The sequence below is a fragment of the Varroa jacobsoni genome, unplaced genomic scaffold, assembly GCF_002532875.2.
Source record: "Varroa jacobsoni isolate VJ856 unplaced genomic scaffold, vjacob_1.0 scaffold_1154, whole genome shotgun sequence".
NCBI classification, from domain to species: Eukaryota; Metazoa; Arthropoda; class Arachnida; order Mesostigmata; family Varroidae; genus Varroa; species Varroa jacobsoni.
Window position 1 is genome coordinate 6,579 of NW_019214056.1, and position 23,367 is coordinate 29,945.

At 40.8% G+C, this 23,367-nt stretch overlaps 1 protein-coding gene and 1 long non-coding RNA gene across 3 annotated transcripts; one reads left to right on the forward strand and one right to left on the reverse strand.

The window, feature by feature from the left end:
- Positions 1-373: 373 nt before the first annotated feature.
- On the forward strand, positions 374-3,357 carry LOC111267166 (uncharacterized). The gene is made up of 2 exons (XR_002684456.2): positions 374-754; positions 1,121-3,357. It is a non-coding gene; the product is annotated as an uncharacterized LOC111267166 (long non-coding RNA).
- Positions 3,358-13,927: 10,570 nt separating this feature from the next.
- On the reverse strand, positions 13,928-22,700 carry LOC111267165 (crustacean hyperglycemic hormone). 2 transcript variants are annotated; one of them, XM_086971222.1, is made up of 3 exons: positions 21,435-22,700; positions 15,830-16,038; positions 13,928-15,021 (listed from the first exon to the last, which is right to left on the reverse strand). In XM_086971222.1, the coding sequence occupies exons 2-3, from the start codon at positions 16,018-16,020 to the stop codon at positions 14,907-14,909; spliced, it is 306 nt and encodes a 101-aa protein (XP_086827348.1). In that variant the 5' UTR covers positions 16,021-16,038; positions 21,435-22,700; the 3' UTR covers positions 13,928-14,906. The 2 variants fall into 2 exon arrangements, with proteins under 2 accessions (XP_086827348.1, XP_022700961.2); XM_022845226.2 differs by lacking the exon at positions 21,435-22,700 and adding an exon at positions 16,355-16,375.
- Between the last annotated feature and the right edge of the window lie 667 nt (positions 22,701-23,367).

Sequence of the window (23,367 nt, forward strand, 5' to 3'; positions counted from 1 at the left end):
AAGCTCGTACGAAACGCAATCTCCCAATAAACAGGCAACGATCTTCAGCGTTTCCAAGCAAAGCTTTTTCTGAGCATCTTGTGTGCTTGAAACCTGCGAAGCGCACTGCGTTTAGGCGTATGCGCGCTTTCTAATGTGTTCATACACAAAAGCGAAGATACCGATTGCGGGCATTCATTACATAGAACCATGTAGCCCCGTTTCAAAAAAAAAAAATCGGGATACGAATGGTCAGTGTGGGGTATAGAGACACAGCAGAAAATCATTCAAGTGGCGAGGGGGGTTCGACGGATTAAACCGCGAAACGATTACTGGACAAAACGGGAGAGGGATCAAATGGCCAACCGACCGAATCCGTAACAAGTGAAAGCTGATGCAACATTCTGTAAAGATGGCGTACCGAACGTTGGCGTAAAGCTGAGGAGGAGGACATGGTCGGAATCACTTGAATAGCACATACCGACAAGTGTAACAAACGAAATGATGCTCCATCATAGTGAAATGGATGTGAAGCGATAAGTGAACTCTTATCTACGAGGTGATACAGAGAACAACGACCCCCATTGGTGCTAAAGGGATGATGCTATTCTGAAGTTTGACAAGAAAGGAAGAACGTGAGCATCTGAAGAAGACTACAACGTGTTTTGTTTTTAAAACCCCTTAATGATTTGCTGCTTATCGCCCAATGGGGGTAAACGTTACGAGCAGGAAACGCGGCGTAATAACCCCCAGTCTGCTTGAAAATAACGGCGGGGTAAGTGGCCTTGGATTGAAAAAAAAGTGCCACTCATTAGCCGGGGGTAGAAACTTCTTGGATATGCGTTCTGCGCCTTATCTACTTTTCCGCTACGGCAATCGATTATTCTAGTACATAGTTATTAATAGATAATTTACGTATCGACTTGTCCAGGTGAACTTTACATGATCATTTTAAGAGACTTGCATTGGGTGGGCAGCTAATTTTAGAATAAATTTACTGAAACACATAGATAGCACTCAAACTGCCCCTTGTACATAATTAGAACTATTAATTCGTTAATCATATACTAACAAGGTAATAAGGTAAAATCAAGGACAGTGCCAGGAGATTGTTGTACCAGGATAGTTTTACTGGTTTCAGAGAGAAAATAACGCCATACGACTATAAAATCGACAAACTAAACGATCTGAGAAGACATCTAGAAGTTCAGAGGCAGAGCAACGGCATAAATCTATGTTTATTTTTTTAATGGATCGGTACCGCGCGAGACGGACACTCGGACCTAAGCGTTGGATTTATCCTCTCAATCGACTCAGTTTATCACAGGACGCAGCACCCATCCATGTTTGGATGGCTGCCTAGATGGATAGGTGCCTTCCGCGGTCTCTTAGGCGTTGGAGTTAGTAAGTAACAAGCGCGCAAGAAAAAAACAAGGTATTGAATGCGGTTGTGTCCAATGTACACCTGATCCGAATGATTAACGAAGGATAGGGAAAACTTTCTGTAAGGAAATACGCAGGCAAAATAAAGAGGGCATAACCTAAAGGACCGCTGTGGCAGGAGCTCGCTGGACACGATGTTGCAGGATCAACTTCGCTGGATCCGCAGAGGAAATATAATCGCTTCGCGCGAAGAAATAAAGCTCGTCTGAGGAAGTAGAGAAGTTGATCAAAATGACCCGGAGCAACTGATTCACTGTCAATTACATGTTCCTTCTGACAATTGGTGATACTATCAAACAAAGACCCGAGCTAATTCGGAGTTCAGCGTAAGTTGCGATTAGTAATAAATAAAAGTCTTGGCAGAAATCAGACCGAATTGTCAGAGTTTAGCCGTGTACAAGGTTAACATAAGATAGGCTTGCCTAGGCAACATCCGGTCAGTACACAAAATAAGTTTCTTTGTAAATCGTGGGCACACCCCAATGTCAGGCCCATTAAATAAAGCATGTAATAGATAACGGTCTTCCGTATTTCGGCTTATCGAATCAACTATAAAAACATGCAAACAAACATATATGTATGTATTAATTTCCGAGCTGCCGGTCTGCTTCGTAAACGTTCTTCGTTGGGTTAGAACAAGGGTCTTTGTCCTAAAACAGAGATGAAGAAGTTCTATGTATCGTGGAACCATTGAATCTTTAATCGTTTGTCAACTCGATCCATTTTTTGTACGTTCATTCCTGATAATATGTTTATTTCTGCCGTTAAAAAGCTTTCAGCTGCAAATAGTTGTGGACGAACGCGAGAAAACCCAAATGTCCATTGAACCAAACGGCCTTCCCTCGTTTACTGCAAGTCGAACAATCGTCTTTACTGCCTGGCCTGCCTATGATGTCGGCCATCGCTGCCCAATAATAATAAGCGTAATTGCTTTTAAGAAACTCTTGGAGTAAAGCTCAATGAGATAGCTACTAAGCAATCATCTGTTAGTTTATTCAACATAGCATTTTTCTTGTGTTTCTTTTGTCAAAACTAGATACATTGTAAGCATACATCTCATTACCCAGGCCGCCTTTCAGCTTCTACAATATCGGATCTGCGAGATGTATATATATAACAGATGAACGAGAACAGAGCAGTACACATCCGATCAATTGGAAACGTACTTTTCCTTGAAGTACACAGCAGGTAGCATATTTTTGGCAAAGCAGAGATCAGAATTTAGCATGCGCTTCAATATCGTTTCTAACATTTCGTTATTTTGGTTAAATTGCAATAACATTGAGACGGTCTATGCGTGTATTATGTTTTAATTGGCCAGTTACTAGAAGGTCGTGAAGCGTTAATTTGGATCCTTCTGGAAGTCTAGGAAATTGGATTGCCTTTTTTGTATAAAAATCCAGATGAGAAATCAAATGAATACAATCGCTGACTGGTAGGTTAGTATATGTCAGAGCGGAAACACGAAATTTGGTTTATGCAAACTTCTACGACGTCGGCACAAAAATCCACTCCACTTCTGAGCACGTGCTCAGAACTGAAGAACTAAAATAGTAATAGAGAATGGTATGCGAGGGATTAAACTATTACTATGTACAGGAATTATTAATTCAAAGGTCGCCAAAACATAATCCACGATTATCGGTAAACGAGACTTCCCGTTCTTTATCCATAGTAATATCTAAAGACAGAATGTAAACACATGTTCTTGTAAATAGAGGTCCATAAGTCGCTTACCCTTATCAAAATAGGTCTTAATGGGGGTGATCAGCTTTGTTGGGGGGTAAGTCCGTGCGCAGGTCATGGATCCGTAGACGTGTACACAAGTTTCTTTGAACTGAGCGTGTTAAATATAGAAATAGCGCACGATGTGTAGTAAAATGTTGTAGCAATCTACATATGGTGATGCGTTAATAAATGGGTTGTTCGTAGAAATCAGTACGCCTTTTTAAATCACCCATTAGTGTTACTATGACAGTTAACTAATCGCAACCTAAAAATAGGTTGTCGACTTGGCCTAAGGCCATTACAGGCCTGGCGATATATTATGGCATTCTGCTACTTTAATCATCCAGGACAAAAGCCAGGCCGTCTGCTCAAATGTGCAAGTGCAGCGTGGCGTCCTCGAAAGTCACGAGAATTGTGTCCAATATGTTTATTTACTACTCTCGTGTACCAAATGGTATATAAATGAAATTAATTCAGTCCCTCCTATTGGGGCTTTGAGCTGATTCATTAACTGAAGTAACTACTACTATAGATATTACCGTGTACATGGAAATGGGGGTAAAGCATCATGGTATCAAAAATACTTTGTTACTGCCTGATTGATGTTTAATGCTTAGCAAAAAAAAAAGTGTGGGCATAGCATATGCTTTACCAAACCTATTCTTAAATTTATCTGTCTGTGTAAAACCGTTTTAATGATACTGACCCGAAAAGCCACTTCGAAACAGAGAAAAAGACACTGTAAGACTAATAATTTTCGCCTATACCTTCTCTTATCTCTATTTCAATATTTCTTCCAGTACTTGATACTACATCCCAAAAGTACGCTTCTGTAATTTTGAAAACCATGACCCTCGAGTAATACGAGCGTTACCTGCCAAAATGTTCTATTGCTATCGACCACCGAAGCAATGGCGTTGTAGCTCAATTATGTCATTCAGAGCTACCGCGCCGACCGAAGTAAACCACCCATTTAGCTTTTTAGTAACAAGAGCAACTGCGCTTAACACTATTCAATTGCTTGTTTAATTTTCGTTATTGTCGAGGGGATCGTCATTGTTTTCGTTGATGGTCGTTGGCAGTCTTTAACAATCGCAGACTTGCTCACCATTTTGAGAGGAAGAGTTTTTCCCATCGGCGGCCCTTTTTAGACGCTGCTGCTGGTGCTTAGCTCAGCGTGACACGTCTTCCGGTACTTCAGAACAACTTGGGGAGAGTTACCTCGAAAGAGACGACGATCGTAGCCTCGGCCGCTTTGCAAACAGAATCAGGCAGCAACGTCAAGTGACAACGTCGCTGATGGAATAGCGTGTGGACGCTGGATGGGTACGTACGCCTTATGATGACTTTCTTTTTTTCGTTGTTACTACGATTACTGAAATAGGACATGACGAGAGCGAATGAAACGCGATCGATAGTCACAGTCAGCAATAGAGCTATGGTTACCTATCACCAATACTACTGAGCATAATTAGCAGCACGAATAATTTTAGCGAAAGTATTTTATATGTGTTTGTCCATGTTCTACGTAAACTACTGGCGACGTCACGAAGGGATAACAGATATTCTTTTTATAGTTAATTTATTGCAGGAAATTACATGGCTCTGTTTTCATTATAATAAGAGCAGCAATATCGATGGAAACATTTCCCGTGTTTACACGGATGAACTTTGACTCTCTCATTCACGGCACGCGTTTGAATGTGTGACAAAAATTGAGTATTTAAAGTTTTAAAAAAGAAAACAAAGCATATGGCTTTGGTTGTAGGATTTTGCTAAAGTGCAACAGCTATCAGCCTCAAACAGACCAGTCCTATGGGAGATCAGCGAAAGTAGACTGTTACTTAGGCTCAAAGGAGATCGATAGCTAAGATTTAGAGTGGAAACTTCAGAGATTTGTGAAGTGTCCGGGTGAGCAGCCCCAGTCGGCAAAGTCTTGTGCGGACACAAATCAGTGTACTCTGTTATGTAATAATGGTAACTCGTTCCATCGATGACGATCCTGTAGGCAGCTTCCTTAATGACTCCTGTAACCTTACTTATGTAGATAGCATAAGGCTGTGCTAAGCTAAACTGACTAAGCTAGAGCTAAAAATTCTGGGGTAAGCTTGTTTGGTAGTCTTTGGCCTTTAGGTCTTTAACGAATATCGTGATCAGAATAATGGCAGCAGACAGTCCACGGGGTTCTCCTAGCAGGCGTCATTTGTCGTAAAAGTAAAGCAACAGTTAGGTCAGCTAATAGTTAACCTTACGATTAGGGCGAGATCATCAAAGTGACTTGTTGTCTCAAGGTATTGTATGAATGTATTTGAATCTTAGGTACGTTCTCCGAAAAGGATCTGTTAAATGCTTATTCAAATTACTAGCAACAGACATTTACCTATCTACTACGACACAGGGAGTACGAGCTAATTGGTACGCCTCTTTCTGAGCATATATCGCTGCGTCGATCATGTGATATCATTCCCACGAACGCTATACGTCTACGTACAAACGGATTTCGCCTAACTACGCAGATCGGCAAACGTGATACATAAGAAACATGCCAACGTGCAGCAGGTACGTTCAAAGCATATCCAAGGGCACGGTTCCCATCCGGAAAAGTGACGGGTTACGAAGGCATTTCGTGGCTGTTTAACGTTCTGTAGATAAACAGTCAATGAAGGAAGTTGTAATCCAAATTAATCCCAAGGAGCTGTTATTAGAAATAGGTTATCGTGAACAATGGGACCGTTAAAGCTTGGGCTTGCAAAACTTAATTAACAGATAAAAATCTATGACTTTGGTGAGACAGTTACCTATATAGCACTACGTTGTCGAATAGCAAATGTGTTTGTAGGTAATATCTGAAAATTCCTATAGACGCAGTGCCTACTCAATAAAAACGATCAACTGTGTGCAGACAAGAAGGAAAAATACGTGAGGTACACTGTGTTCCCTGAAAATTGATCTAAATACTAGTGCGCTGTTGGATATTGTAAAGTCAACGAGAACCTTTTTAACTTCAACATCGATTCAACCTATTCGTGGTAAATAGGTCAAAGGCAAGGTACTTATGCTCGTTAGCGTAAGTGTTAATCTATCGAAGGCCTTATCAAATACTAAAAATATTAAAAACACAACAAGATAACACAAAAAGTAAACTAGCGGCAAGGGAAGTAGGTTTGTAGCTATGAGAATCATGAGGAAAGTCTGGTTTTGCCCTTCTTCAATGACAAAAGCACACTAATTTATGTTCATCGTACAGCGCTTTCATTTCTACTATTAGTCTGCTCGGAGACGTGAAGGTGATTCGTACGTCTAGATTTATGTTATTTTAGTAACTGCGTGAACTATTCATGTGTAAGGTCAGATATCCGTACACATTCTGTGTGTATGCTACTTAAATATGTCCTACGATACTCTGGTTCAACAAGGAACTTAGAAAGTTTCTGTTGTCACCCACCCCCGACCTTAGGCTCAATAAAGTAGTGACGACCATGTGAACATCGACGCCTGTTGTACGATTGCCGATTGAAGAAAATATGGAGACTAACTGCGGCCCGAGTCGTACCATTTGCCTTTGATAGTTCTAGTCAATCAATAACAAGATACACTCATACGCACATGTACACAGTGTGCTGTCCACATCGCAGGCGAATCCACAGTACTCTGCGAATTTCATTCTTTTCGGACCCAGGTAATCAGAAAAACTCTCTACTCCCATCACTCTGACCCAAATTCTGACCATTCGCGCATAATGAACGTGAGCACTACGTAGAGTAAGTAAAAGCTCGATCAGGTGTTTAACCTTGTTCCATCAAAAAGGTCCGAAAAGCGGCCGTTCTATCACAGGGGATGTATAATGCTGTACATCGAAAGATAAGCACTGAAGTGGACTAAAGGTATCTGCGAGTAAGCTCACATCTATGAAAATAAGCATACATAGCAGCCACCATCAACCGCCACGTGCGAAGGAACATGTATTGATCGTTTTAGATTGGATACATTAAAGAAAAGTATAAGGCAGTATCGGTGACGGGATTTGCGTGACTGCCATATCACCGCCAGAGCCATCGAGCTGAGAAGCGAAAGCGCTTACTTTTACTACTGCTTCGACGTCAGTGTACCCGACAAGCATTTTATGAAAAAAAACAAATATGCGTAATTTGGTTAAAGCGTTGAGTATAAAGGGTATCTGAGGGATTGTCACATCTATAACGATCCGACGAAACCGAGCAGCGTTAATAAGCGGGCACCGATATGAGTTCTCCTCTTCGATATACGAATAGAATACAGTTGTACAAACATAAGCTGTCGATGAACTTAGGACTCATTTAACGATGAAGAAAATATTTCTATTTGAGTGGGTCGATCCGAATTTTTTTATATGGTTGGGTATGGGCTACAGAGCTAGCAATATGCTGACGATATGAAAGCACAGTATATTCCGGAGGGTGTTTCAAAAACCACACTCAGTCGTGACCACCACTGTGAAAGACGCGTACGAGATACGTGTCGCTGTGGAATACAGTTCCTATAGATAATGTCACATGTCATATAGACCCAGGGGGAGAGAGGAGGAAACTTAATGGAGACACTCCAATACTGCAATTTTGGACTTCAAAACCCTCATTCAGAAATTCAATGGGTGGGAGCTGTTTAACTGATTTTCCCTTTGAGTCTGCAGAAATAGTAAATATTATCGTACATGAAGTACCCCATATGGTAAGGTAGCTCAATGAGCAGTTTTGTATCGGAACGGAGCTTTGTACCCCTCTATAATCATCACCACGACGGAAAAATACGAATACAACGACCGTGACCACTCGCAGCAAGGTATTCGAGCAATAAATCTATAGAACATATGTGGCATATATATATCCGCATTACGAAGGACTAAAGATACATCATGAACTTTGGCTTCCCCGCAAATGCGGAGAACCAAAAGCAATTTGTTTAGAATGTGTAAAGAGGCCTCATTACGTAGGAGAATGATGTTCTCTTCAAATAACTATTGCCTTAGCTATCGCTGCTTTTTGGTGTTACTGTAAGGACCTGTTGAACTTGAAGGGCATCTACGCCCGGATTCGAACCTAGATCACCTGGGTGTTTCTACGCTTCATCACAGCAGCAACGTAGAGATAGCTCTACCTATAAATAAAGACTAAGACAGAACAACGCGGTGCACAACGTAAAGCAACTTACCTTCAAGAAACACCCAGGAGGTCACAGGCAACCGCGAGTTCTCCTATCTTCATGAAAAGCACAGGATATCATCTATGAAGTGTGGGTTTCGGCGCTAAGTGAATGACAAAACTGGCTGCAATAGAAGCATTTTAATGTAATTAATAATTGATTCAAATGTTACCACGTCTGATGACAAAGATGATACAAGAAGAGAACACCCCAAAGGCTGGAAATCCTTCATCTTAGGACTTCCTCCAATCAATAATGAAAGGCATGAAGATCCTGCTACTCTGAAATATGTGTACAATAGTAATAGTAGGAAGAATCTTATTTTGAGATCGTTACCTCATTGATAGCTTCAAAACTGACACAACACTTTCCGCTTGAGGAAATATGGTATTTAGTGAAAAACACGGATTCCTACGGAGGCGGCTAGCTATGATGTCTGACAAAAAGGAAGCTCCGTCCTGTATTGTACTATGCTATATTCTGTAAGCATCCAAGACATATGCAACATTATTAACAGCGTTCGGTTTGGACTTGTTGTAAATGAACTTAACTTACAAAAACGTTTGAAATGGTAAAGATGGCTCGACCCCATACAATGTTACTAAGTTACCAACGTCATAACTTGCCTCATTGGCACCCTTAACTATTAACATGAACCTAATTATATATTAGCCGTAAACAAATATAAATATTGCTTTAATTTCTGCTTATACAGCAAATAAAGTCTATTGCATTATTGCACGAATGAATGCGACGGTCAATGAATAGGGTGAGATGTCTTCGATTTAAGCGAACAAACCGTATATGCCCCTTGAGAAGATCTATCGTTACCTAGTGTCGTTGTTTCAGATCATTTCGCTGAGCGTAGCCAAGTATAATGGCATTTTAGGTAATTAGCGGACCGCATTTGATCAAACAGCGACTGGTTTTTGTAAATAGTATTGAAAATATGTCGACAGCTTCGTCCTTTGTCGGAATATATATTGTCTCGTATATTGCTGTACCAACGATACGGTTAGCAACTATTCGCTTCGGCAAGTGGCTTGCGCTTTGAAAACTAACGGGAGACAGTGGACGAATCAGTCAGGAGTCCGATCTGCGAATCGGATGTCGACGTGATCGGGATCACGCACAACACTTCGCTTCTGATCTTTCAGGGCCGTCGAAGCCGCCCACCGTAATTTGAAGGAAGCGGAATACGAGACCAAACGAAACGAAGATCAGTATTTTATTCCACAAAGCTGTCGCTGGAATTCGCTTTCGTTAGAACGAAGCGTTACGAAAACTTACGAGATAACGATGTTAAGCTAGGACAATTAAGTAAGCCAAGTACTTTAAATTATATGGCAAAAGTTCAAGATTTATATTTACTAGTTGGGTTTTACACTTTTGCTGAAACTCCTCAAGCCAAATATTGCTATTGTCGAAATAAATAATATTCTTGTTTTCGTTATGCAGCACAATTTGCAAATACAAGAATAACTTTCATGGCGGGCAAGCCCAGCATTCGACTCGTAACTTACTACAAAGTTATCGGACAGCTAATTCATCGGATTCTGCGCAAGTAAATTACGATTTGCGGATTTGACAATACATGTATTACTACGAAACTTGAAATACTTCCCTGAATTAGTACAAATTTGTGTTTTGTCCTCAAATTCAACATGTAGGCCCAGATAGTTCCGGCGACTAAGTGCCGTTAGCATGGTCGACGACTATGCCTGTGACTTGAGGAAACAGTTTTATAGTTCGTCCTACACAACGGATTGCTTAGAATTGGAGATTGCGAAGCGGGGTTCCTGACGGTCGGTTGAGCGATATACGTAAAACCAACTCGACAGATGTCGAGGGATCCGTCTATTGCGTAGCCTAAGATAACGAGGACAAAAAAAAGTCCAAGTAGGAAAATAAAGAGTAGCTCAAATATGCTTGAAAAAAGAAGTCGAGGCCGTTAGTTTGCTCGGTCTGTCAGACACCAATACTACTGGCCACGAATAGAAAGCATATTTCTTATGTCTCTCTGATGGCATAATTACATGGGGCATACGTTGCATGATGTGTTATTAACATAAATGAGGAAAACAATTTGAGAAAATGGCCGGCTGCAGGCGACACGTAGGCATTAAGCGCTCGGCGCTATGCTTAAAAATTAGGTATCCTATCCGCTCCATGGTTGCGGCATCTAGAGCAACGATTTCATCGTTGAAACATTGTAGAGGCTATAAACGCGTATGAAAAACGGTCGGCACACCATTTGGATGTTATTCTATATGTAGTAATTACTACGAATAGATATGTTCGAGACCCTGTGCGTCGGCAGGCACGCCCTGATATAAAATAAGGCTTGCGCCTGTCACTGGATCTGTCCGTTATTGAATGCCATGAGCTTCCTCGATCTGCCTTGAATCGGACATAGTTTTAAATAAGTGAAGACCAATTAGCATTTACATGTACATCTACAAGCGAAATAGACACACGTTCCAAATTTTACGTTACGTTCACCACCGGCATTAAGCATTGCTTCGGATATTGACGGTCGCTTTCCGCAAAGTGCTTCATTTTTAGACTCTACGCTCTTACGGCTTCGTCTTCAAGTACTACCATAAACTTATGGGATGACAAAATACCGTGTCCAGGGATGAAGTTTTTGGCAGCCAAACATAGGGACATGTGAAGTGGGCCAAGCTCGAAATCGAGTGCAACGCACATCGTTTTATGCTGTAAGCTGTTCGTCTGAAGCAATGTTGGCTAGGGCAGCACAAACTTGAAACATTTATTTATTCATTTAGGTTCAAGCCAAGAATTGGCTCTCAGAGCCAAATGGAGTTCATCTCTATTGCAGCAATAAGATACTGTTGAAAGCCGAAACGGCACTGAATGCAACGCCATCTATGGTTAGGCGGAAAACGAGATAGGTATATTTATCGAAGCTGAATTAGGTTGGTGGTTTACCTTAGGTTTTTCATTTTCTTTCCTAACACACCTAAAACCTCCCTATGGCCTCATTGATGTAATTCTGTTTGTAGAAACTATCCCTAACACTTTCTGAATTTTTATGTCGTCTGCTCTCAGTTTTCGAATCCTCTTTAATGGTTAACCTTGTGGAGTCTTGGGATTTGATTGTGTTCGGAGATAAAAAGTCCGGCTGTGTTAGGTTTCTTTTTAGAATTTAGTGTAGCACTTGGTACAACTAATGCCAACCGGACTTGATTTATTTGGTATGTAAATATACTACTTATTCAATATATATGCGCTGTGACCAGCTGACGGACCGCATAATGCAACACAATTTCCATTGAGATAAATACTAATAGGTAATAACGCTAGCTACCGACGCGTTCGCTCAGTACGAATCTAAGATTCCTGTCATTTAGAAGCGTTGTCTTTCATTAGTTATCCACATGATAATACGGAGCGTTTCAGAGCACAGTATCTATCCAATATGATCATCCGGCTGACCGCATTATCAGCGTTGATAGGTCATATTATTATTGCCATTAACATTATAACTACATAAAAGATCACTTACGACGTAAGTTATCTCTCTGTCGCCGTTACGAGCCTCAGCATTCTTAGCAGCAATCTGCGACAGAAGATTTCGGCTCGTCTATTGTAATTGGACAACAGGGCTAGTTGGGCGTACGTGCGTACAGAATACCGCTCATTTAACTCAATGACACCGACCTTGGCTTTGCTGGTGCCCGTAGCGACGAAGGTTTTACCTATGCTTGCTTGTCTATGCGCGGCAATCCATCGTACGAACAGCGGGGATTTTCTGTCGGTAGTCACCATACATTTTCTGGCTTTTGGCGCTTTCGTGAAATCCCAAATATCCTTTGTCTTCCTGCTGGCCTGATTCCAGCCGCAGTTTTTAGACCTCGTTCTGGCTATTCTGTTTCGGTAGACGCCATCGGTCCTTAGCAGCTCAGTGGTGATCCTTCCTCGTTGTCGCCGCCACTTCGCTGTGGCAACACCACCTAATACCATACAAATAGACTAAAGTACACACATAGGGTTTGAATCGCATCAAACCAATTTATTTTGTAACACCGAACAGGTAACAGCGCAATCTGATCGTTAGGCTTACGTAGTCGACATAAATGTATAGCACATTAATTTGATATTGGTTTAAAGCTATATTCAGATATATTAAAACTATTTCCAAGATGGAATTTTGCGCCCTTTAAGCCATGTCGAATTGATCAATCATATATATTCTATATCGTTCCGTAACGCGTCTTTGTAACACGATTTTTTAAATGAGTGTGTTTATTGTTATGGATATTCTGAGTCCGATACGCATTATCAAACGTACACCTATCACTGAACAACAAAAGGAACTCCAAAATTAATCTCTCATCTTAGGACAAATTGAAGCCTTCTGCGCTATTATGTCGTAATATCCTTTTGCTAAACCAAAGCATCATTCAGACATTCATGGGAGACATTCATCTGATACAGTATGCACATTTGACTGATAATATATCTGTCATTTCTCTGTTGTAAAGCAGTTAAGTACGTCAGTCTAAGTCTTCTGCTAACATGGTCGAAAGGACTTACAAGGAGCTACAGGAAATTCTCATTCATGGATGTCTAAATTGTGAAAATTTTTTTCTTTCACTCAATCACCATTACCCTTGACGTGGTAGCTGCATCGTTTGCTCATTATAACTCGAAGAGAAAGACATAAAAGTCCTTCTTACTGTTGGCATATTCTCGGAAACGCTCCCGTCAAGCGTCCGCTTGTTGAAGCTCTCTCGCAAACTCGGCCAAACCCATTCTGACTGCAGAAGTCAGAATTCGAAATACCTTTGTTAGGCATGATAGGGAACAAAGTGAATCCAGTGGCTGTCTGTGTACGAGAGACAAAACGAATCAACGTAGATGCGGCGAAAACAAGATGGACTGAAAATTAGAAAATTATTGAGTCCTTGCAGAGTATTTTGACTACGTAAGTTAATTACACGCTTCCAAAACGTGTCGAACGTTCGATTTATACAGTGCCTAAATTTCTCGCTTAAGCGAAATCTAAAAGCTCCATTATGAAACCGTTACAGAGTTCATTAAGCTCGAAGCACCCTTTAAAGAGAAGCAATTTTGGAGCTGAATATACTGTTAAGGTGCTGCTATGCTAAAGCTAAAGATGAAAAAGCCAAATACGCGTTTCTTTTTGAGTTTCCCTCTTACAACCACCACCGGGCACGTTATGACGCGAAACGCCGAGAGAATAAATATTCTATAGTCTATCTATACTTAGTAGCGCCATTGGATATTGGCGGGGGGTTGAAACTAAAGACTAGCTTCTCGTATAACTCACGCATTTTTTACGAGCTACTGCTAGCAGATTGACCCTATATTTGTGCCAAGAAGGAATAAATACAAATTAAGCAACCCAGACTCGTGTACGACATTAAAGCGCATCCCGAATCAAAACCAATTCGGGATTTGCCCCCAAAGGTAAATATTTTAGTCTTTAATGCGCCCCAGAAGATTATTACAAGTAACTTCCTCCTTCAATCAACTCCTTTATTATAATGCTATAATAAAGGTATTCATATCTAGGTGATATTCGGTACGGATTAAAAGAGATCGAACAAAAGTTACATTAAAAAAAATTTTATATATATAAAGTTCTTTTTTTCGATTTATGTGTGTCCTAAAAGGCAAAAAGTAACTTCCGCACGAGCATATGTGCAGCTGATCTGTCAAGCACATACGTTGCTTGTATATTGCTTTTATTCTGTCGTAGAAGTTGAACATAGAAACCAGCATTTTTATATACCATTCGTTTTTAAAGTTAACGTCACGCGCTTTTTAATTAGTTTGTAAATTCTCCACACGCTCACAGATATGGATACTCGTTTGGTTGGGTCTAAGGCCCGGCAAAGAGGGGCATTCGCGTAAATGTATATATTTGATAAAAAGGCAACCAAAAATTAAACACTTCTGTTGTTCTTCTAATATCCTACTTTACAAAACAGCAAATAGTATATTTGTTTATTTTTATTTCCTCTGATTAGTTGGTCCTTTAAAGATAAAACATTCCATCAACACTGAATTCTTACCAATGGATGATAGTCACAGTTAAAATGTATCATAAGTGGCCTGACAGGCATAAGCGTAACATCGATAAATGTATTCTTGAAGAAACTGACAGTTGTGATTTACGATACGAACAGCTTTAGTCGTCATGCTCGGCGGGTCGTTTTTTAAAGTTGTCATAGTCGGGATTGGTAAACGACGCTCTCGTGCCTCTTTCCAAGAGATGCGAATCTTACCATCAAATGTTAAGCTAACTTTAATAAAACCACTTCTTCGCAGAAGTGCATAAATAAACAGCGTTGCCTTTGCTTCAACCCAACCTAGTTTTTTCCTAAATTTCATTTAAAGGTAAACGTAGGTATTATTTCTATTTTCTAGATGGTGAATTTATTTGAGTGAAGCGTTCAAGTTACGGTTTTTTTTCGTATTAAATGCTAAAAGAAATTTTGTCCAATTAATATTCTCTTGGTTTGCTGTAACCGATTTGTTTAGCTGAAGACTCGTAGCGGTTGTGACGCAGTTGGTCTCCTGCTGATTTAAGGGATAGGTCCGTAGAGTTGATTTACCATACTTTCAAGCATATCCTTTTCCTTGTGGAGCATTAGGGCTTCAGTGCACAACAAAAATGTCTCATTCCGGTAACAATCCGATCTGTAACAGACAGTAACAACAGCAACACGCTTTTTAACACTATTTTACCTGCCAATAAGTTAATTAAGTTAATAAGTTAATAAGTTAATGCTTATAAATCCAGCATTGGAAATACGTAGCTGAACATGTACATTTAGGACCTCCTATCCACTTCAACGGTTCCATAGAACGGCATAGAACGGCAACGCAAATTCGACTTCTTCGATCTTCAACTGCGTTTAACCGGAATGATGAGTGCACCGAAAGCGAGAAACTGGTTCATACTACTACGACCAGCTATTTGACGGCGATCCAGTCATAAAACTTCTGCATACATATCCGTTAATAAGCACAAACGCCTACTGTGTGATTTAATGATCCAGAGAGACGTGCCGTAAGAATCCCTCACTGATAAATCACCTTATCCGAACTATTTCAACATTCAGAAGCAGGTAAATTTCCCTTGGGATCATATATTCATAGGACTATTGGTTAACGGGCATAAATCGTGTTCGCAATAGACTTTTATTATCAGCTGTCACCGGTAAATAGACGCACAGTTTTGATGAGAAAAGGATACCGTTGCATATTCTGCTATAGAGTTTTAACTGTATAAAACTTTCCTCGCTTATTTCGAATTAAGTTAGAAGTTAATGTGTAAATATTCAGTAGTAGCACTGATTCTTGTAGACTAAGACGACCTAGACAGACCTACGCCTAACAAAATGATACATACAACCCAACTGTACAAGGTTATGTAGCAAGATATCAGAATATTAGCATAATCGTTAGTTTTCCAAGACGGGTATCTGACAGCAAAATTTCTTACCGGCATGAGTCGAAAATAAATGGTTTACGGTACATCTGGAAGCATTCCTCACAAACACGATCCAGACGTGCGAAGAAGGATGGGACAAATTCACCTTTACAGCCCATTTGGAGGAACGAGCGTTTGTGTAGAAGTCGTGCTTGAGCGCCTTGACTTATCGTTAAGCCAATCAGGAACGATGCACAAAGCATTGATACGAGCTGAAATTTCTGCATTGTATATAGAACAACATGATGAAATAAGCTTATCTATGTGTTTGTGTGTGTACACATATAGAAAGAAAAGCATCTACTATGGCTTATCGTTAATAGTAAAAAATTAGCACATGAAGTTTCTTTAATTTGTACGCGTATCGTTTTGTTACAAAGACACAGGATCACTTTATACAGACACCTATGAAGTATCCTCAGTACTTCCAAGTAGCACAATGCATTGTTTATGGATAGGATTTTAGGTTTAAGATTTTCACTTCACTTCCAGCCGACTCCACAAACATTCACGTGCATCAAAACCGCTTTAACTTACCATTTTTTCTAGTGTTGAGCACAATCTGAGCTCAACTTAAGTTGAAGCATTCATTTTATAGTCTGAGGACGCATCACTTATTGCGACCTCATGACTAGCCACTTGATGAATAGTAGCGACTTTTAAATTCTACTAGAAAAGCTCGCCTTTTTTGGCTACTTGGCCAAACGTTATCTATAACGTCTAGAGCACTTTGAAGTTTACACTTACAGAAAGCAGACCTGCTTTAACGTATTAGCCGAAAAACTAGTTTTTCCCTGGCAATAAGCCTTATTCCTATCATTTCTAGGTTTACATCTTTTCCCGCTGTGGTTTGCCCCGCCCTGTGTAATAGTGTGGCACATCATGCCCCTCCTGCCAGTTCGGTCAATTTTCACTTAGCAACCTCCAGCAGTGATCGTGGCCGCGATCACAAAACACATTTGACATACGCACGACTGAACATTCTCATGTCTTCTGGGTCTTATCCACGCACTTTATCCTAAATTAGACTCTTCCCGGTCAAGAGGGTCAGTGGCGTCAGAGAATCATATCGCTTTCAGATCCGTCGGCTTTAATGTATCAGATCTGGTTGTTGACGTTAGACTGATATGGCGACGATAGGCTATGCTGCCGACAAGCCAGGTTTATGCCCATAGAAGTCGATTCGACTCGACGACGAGCTGTTTGCCAAAGGTGTGGCACAAACGACAGACGACGAAGGTCATTAACAGTCTATGTACAACCTTTGAAGGCACGCTACGATGTGAAGTTGCTGCAGAAATAAGAAACGTCACCTACCGTCCTCAGTCATCTGAGATAGCAACAAAACGAAGTGCCGATGTTACGTAAACCATTCGAATTCTATGAAAAGAAAAACAGGCATATTGTCCTATTTGCCTGTGTAATTTATGCATCTGGGCAAAAAAAAACGATACGTTTTCACCGGAGTCGAGCTGTTCTAAGTTTTTTTTTGCCATATTATATTACTATATTTGGCCTATTCCGCCATTGTTGCCGACTGTTTTCTAGTAATTGTATAAATTGCTAAAGATATATTTCCTACTGATAAGACAAACTAATATTTGCTACGAAATGTGTCCAATTCTCAGAATGATCTAGAAGGCCTATTTACGAAAGGGTTTAAGTCGGTGAATTCGGCTGAGATTTTGACAATCACTTAGTAAGCGTACTTACGATAGAGGCAGGGCGTTATAGGCCATAGTTTCCAGGCTTACGCAAGGCGACAAGTAATATATGACATGTTTAATTTTTGTCGATAAAAATTGACTCCGCCTTTATAAGCGCTCGTGGGGGCTCGTTATATTCTATTGGCAACGTGCGTATATATATATATTTAATATGTTCAATAATAAGAACGCTTCTCGCCGATAACAACATGCTACCTGTTTATGTTGTTGGAAGCTTACGAGGTCACTATTTTTGCAGTTATGCTTCTCAACAGTTGATAATTAATTTTCGTCTCGTCGTTTTATTATCGCGTCTCACTAAAAACCGGCGACACGGTGTCGGTACTCAATTTTAGGTTACGTTCCCTTCCTTCCAACAGCAAAACTGTAATAGACACTAATACCGGTGCATACGTAGAAAGAGATGCGGCTATAAATATACGCGGCTATATTTAGAGAGGAATTATATTGTACAACTGCCATGTGCGGGGTGTGTCGTGAAGTTGGCATGATGAGCACAGTCCCATCTTCACCTCATCACTTCGAGACTTCGCAGTGGGCATCGGCGATTCCTGTCGGGGGTGTAAGACGTACTCCTTCCGACTGTCTTAAGTTAGACGCGTGGCTGACCACGTAACGAGTTCAATTCAGCCGCCTGAAGGACGCAGCCATTGAGGGAAACCGTTCTCGAAGCCAATGCGTCTATAGGCGTTTAGTGGAGGACACGAGAACGTTCTTAAATCGTTTTCAAACCGTGGCTCAAACATTGAATGCATCTATTCACAGATCTAAAAAGATGCCTATTAAATATATAATATCAGATGCAGCAAAAGGTCGGATCTCAACCCTCACTCGAACTTGCAGATCTCGCCTCCATGTCACATATATACGTCTGTTTGCTAGACCGACCGATAGATATGGTTTTTGAGCCGAAATTGAGATAAACGTTTTCATACCAAATATGCGCCGTTTCGATCGATGATCTTCGTCCATATTTTTGATAAGACAAAATATCATCACTACAAAGTGTCGTTCCCGAGGAAAATGGTTGTAAAGAGTGATGCTTGCATCCTTCCGTCCGACACCGAATTGAAAGACCGAAATATGTAATAATCTGATGGGTGAAATCCGGGCTAGACGGCATACGCATTAAAATTGTCCGGTTTCTGCTGCCGGGTAGCTTAAGATGTACGTGGTTATGTGAAGGTAATGGTGAAGGACGACGTTGTCGTCATCATCTTTATCTACTAGTTCCGGCCGATTTATTTTGACGGCCTATTGTACTCTACAGTTGTTGATAGCAAAGCTTCGAACCAGTGCCAGAAACAGCAGCAGCTAGTGATAATACGCGATTCTTGGCGTCAGTCCAAGTTTTGTAACAGATTATCGAGCTTTTCGCGCATTGTTATATGTAATCCGTTTGTAATAACTTGCGATAAATCACTTGAGTGACAAATGGCCCAGTTTCGCTGTATTTTTGTAGCTTTGCGGTCGGAAATTCGATCGAGTGAATTGTCTTGCATCAGTCCGTGTGGCACTTAGATGTCAAGCTTCTTTTTGTAGCCAGCTTTGTCTAAACAATCTAAAATTGTCGCTTGACGGTGTCACGATTACTTCGGTATCAACTTTGTTCAGCTGTCACAAGAACTTCATCAACTTCCCCCGCCGCAATTGATCCACCACTATGAAGAGCATAGTTCACTTCGAAACTTCAAATATTTCATTCGTTTTCAAGGCGCTGTATTTGAAGTCAGAATAAAGACGTTACGCCACGTCCACGACTGCCCCCTCATCTCTCAACGATATCGACTCATTAGCTCAGATATGGGACTCTGATGCCATGTAGCTAGAAGAACCGTCTTCTTTTGACTACCCAACAACAGTGTTCTTAGTGATAATCTCATCCTTGACTACCCCCGATACGTAGCTAGGCATAGCCGTTTTCGAGCACCAAGATCTCTTTAGGCGACTCGAGAGTGTGTGGTCGTTTGCGTTAATGGATGTGTAGGCAAAAAAAAGTATAGGCTTTGATTAAGATGCGTGGATTGATAACGTGTGGCCTTTTCGCAACGTATTCTGATCCATTAGCAATTATAGGCAGATAAGTGCAGCATTCTTTCTAGTGTGAAACGTTCACCTCGAAATGTGCCGGCCTTGGCAGCCTACTTTTTAAATTCTACGTCTATAAACACTTAGTAGTAATGAAGTATCTCATCTAGCGATCCGGCACAGTCACGATACGCATGATGAGTGGCAGTCAAGATCGTAAGGAACCCTGTCATAGATGCTGGTTGTGGATGTCTTTTTGCGTTAGGTTTATGCGCTGTGATTACTACCGTCTCTACCATGACGTCAAAATAGATTTTATATTAAGTGCAAGATCGTATTGATCCAAGGTTTAGTAGATTATAGTGAAAACCACATGGGCCAGCTTATCGTTGATATATAAACCTTGTCCCTTGTACACTGTCCGACGTGCTTACAAAATGTGCAGTTATTCATTAACTGATGCAAACTGTTATGAGTGCAGAACATAGCTCTTATGCTAAGGTTCGCTGAAAAGCCAGCAAAGTTCACCGCGTTTTCCATAGTTGAATTTTTGTGACAAAGAAAGATGTGGTTGCCAAAACAATGACGACCTGACTACGGTTATTGTCAAAGCTCCCGAATCGATCCCCTCGCAGCAATATAAATTAAAACAATGTTAGTTCCCCATGTCAGATAAATAAATTTTCATTACTGTCGTCTAGCTCTTAAAAACTAGGCACGATTCGGCATTTATCGCATTCGAGCGCACTTCCCTTAAACTGATCCTTAACAGCAACCCAGGACCCAATGTTTAGGACTTTAGAACTGTCCTAAACTAGACTGGGTAGTCTAGTTAAACCTGGTCACAACAGGTGTTACTAATATCTATAGCTTCTGAGCCTTATGCTTATGTCCCCCTTACGATAAGGATACAATTAAGTTGGCTTATTGCCGATCGAGATGATACAATGATATTTAAGAATTTGTCAATCAAGTGCCCTGCTGCAATTAGTCTCAATGCAGAGAAATCAAATGATTAACGAACATACAAGTCTTGATATATCAATATTTCGGCCTATGAAATCCTGCGTTCTCAAACTAGTATTGTTACTGACGCCGCTCTATTTTATTTAACACTATCGATAATGTTATATCGTGGAGTACTTTCAGTCATTTTTCGTATGGCACAACGGGCGCATATAGCATACAGTTTATACCGCCAAAACGATGTGCGCTTCTGCTATAGATCAGACAACGAATTAATCCTTTGTTTATAAAACTCTTTCTCCTTACGCTTGAAAAATAAGGATTCTGCGTGCCATTGTTGGGCTTCTGCCGTGAAGCGTTAGATTTCAAGGATATTCATTCCTCAGAAAATCTATTTTTTTGCTCTTTTAATATTCGATAATAAATAGTCGTTGAAAAGTGTGGCACCATGTGAATATGGTTCGTGTATCGGCGACTATCATTGCTACACCTAAGAGGAGTCTCAGGTCAGCCTCGCGATGGGCGCCCCCAAATGTATTCTGCTGAATAACTAAAAACCTCCCTGTGACCACCGGGAAAGTGCGATGTGCTTGAACTACGAGTTCATTGAGGGCTGCCTCCATGAAAAGACCTGCTACCTACCCATTGCCCATAGTGTGAAGAGGCCGATTTTGTACCTCAGTAAGTGGAAGAATCCAAAACTGATAATTAAGCCATGCATGCATGCATGCATGCATGCAGAAGATGGAAGAGATAGATGATAATATTTCTCGAAGTGCACTTTTTATTATGTGCCACCGGCCGCAGCAACGAAAGCCCATGGGGCCGATGTATGTGCTGATTGTTACAGAGCGGGAGAGGTTTTTTTCGAGAAAACAAGCAGTGAGTCGGTGAACCTTTTTCAATTATAAGTGATGAGAAGTAGAATAAACGGCGGCAATGGAAGCTGCTTGAAGCGCTCACAAGTACTTTGCCGACAAATTCACTAGCTTAATGCCGAGACTGGCTCAGTTATGGGATCGTCATAAAGGTCTAAAACCACTTCGGTACGGCTTCACATGATGACTTAGAACAGCAAACATTATTTGTCCACCGAAGATCACTGTCTACAGTTCCGTTATTCCGAGTAACAAAGCTATCCTGTGAAGGCACCGTCAGTATAGGGCTGGTAAGCTGCGCTAACTAGATACTCAATCGGCGATGACGCATTATAGCGGGGCATCAGTACTTCAGACGCTCCGCGCTTTCGTTCGTCAGTAAACCGAGTGCTTGGGTTACCGATTTTTCCACGTTGATTTCCGCATGGCTATATAACTTGTACGAAGAATTAAATATCAGAATCATATTGAAGCATTATGCGTACTTGCATTATTGTATTTTTTTGCAAAAACAAAACTGACGTACACACGCCGCAATTCCAGCAGCTGGAATTTGAACTCCTAGGGCACAAATTTGAATTCAGGATTCAGTTCACCAGTTTTGCCTTTCAGATCTGCGAAAAAGCCAAACGAGTCTCTTTTACCGGACCTGCTCCTGTTGAAAGTCTTGAAATTGAGTTAAAACACAGGTGTCCTTTAAATAACAGAACTTCCCTGTTCATTTTCGTCGCAAATCTTCAAATCGCAAATAAATTGCGCTTATTACTGAGCTTAGAGCGCGGTCGGGAAATCGGAATTTCCAGGCTGCAAAAGGCTTCGAACCCCGTCCGTCGAATTCCCTCAAATCTTGCTGATTTTTTTAAGAACTTTCGATAGGCAAGCAATATACCTTATTCATGGTTTTGATACTTTGAAGAACAGGTGTGCCATTGTTTTTTTGCGTTTGCAAGACCCATCTCCCCAACTGTTCCAATAAGGGCCTTTTTCAAGTATACTGATCAATTTTTGGATACTTGCTCCATCCGTCTCATTCTATCCATAATATTTCAAACGAGCTAGGTCACATTATAAATTCAGTTCTAAGATTTTTGCATTTGCTCGACTTATGGTGCTTGGCTGGAATTACTATTGCTCCGACAGACGTAGCTGCACTTTTAATATTTAAGGCTGGCAAAAAATGTAGAAATTTTTATGCTTTAGCTAAGCATTGCATCAGACGGCTGGCGGCTTCTTCTAGCTCGAAACGAAGTGTCTCTACGCCCATTTTTTGACCCAGACGATCTCAGCAAGTGTTTTTAAGTTTAGTAGACATACACTTATCATTGCACCATCACGGGAACGGATTGTAAGTTATAGCCGATCCCTACATAATTCAGTTAGCTCGCAGTCACGGCGATAGAATCGTGTCACGAAGCTGAAGCGTGTTGTACGGTTCCATTACAAGGAAAAGCCTTGGCCATTTTCCATTTAAAGTCAAAAAGACCAATTATGCTTTGAAGGATCCGAATCTGCTTGATCTGGATTGCTTCACTGTCATAGTATCACGTGGCTGTTCGTCCTGTTGAAGCGTTCCATTCACAGCTGTTGTGCTCCTCTCCTTAACGATAAATATTGTCAATATCTATGCTTGGCCGAAAGGATACATATCCTCAAGTACATTCAAATTGCTTGATTGGCTTTAAGGAGTTTTCTTCGCCGCACTCAGCTGTGATGCGTGCACACGCATGCAACATGCATCAAAATGCTGGTTATTGTTTTGAGACGACGATGAACTGTTCGTCTGCTAACGATATCAATGCCGTCATTATTCTGTTAGGTTGGTATTGTATTCTTTAGTTAATACTAAAAAAAAAACTCAACATGCTATTGTGCTGAGCGGGTTGGGGTATAATTTAAACCCGATTCTACAGCCGGCAGACGTCAGAATATCTCCTGTAGTCAAGGGCTGAGG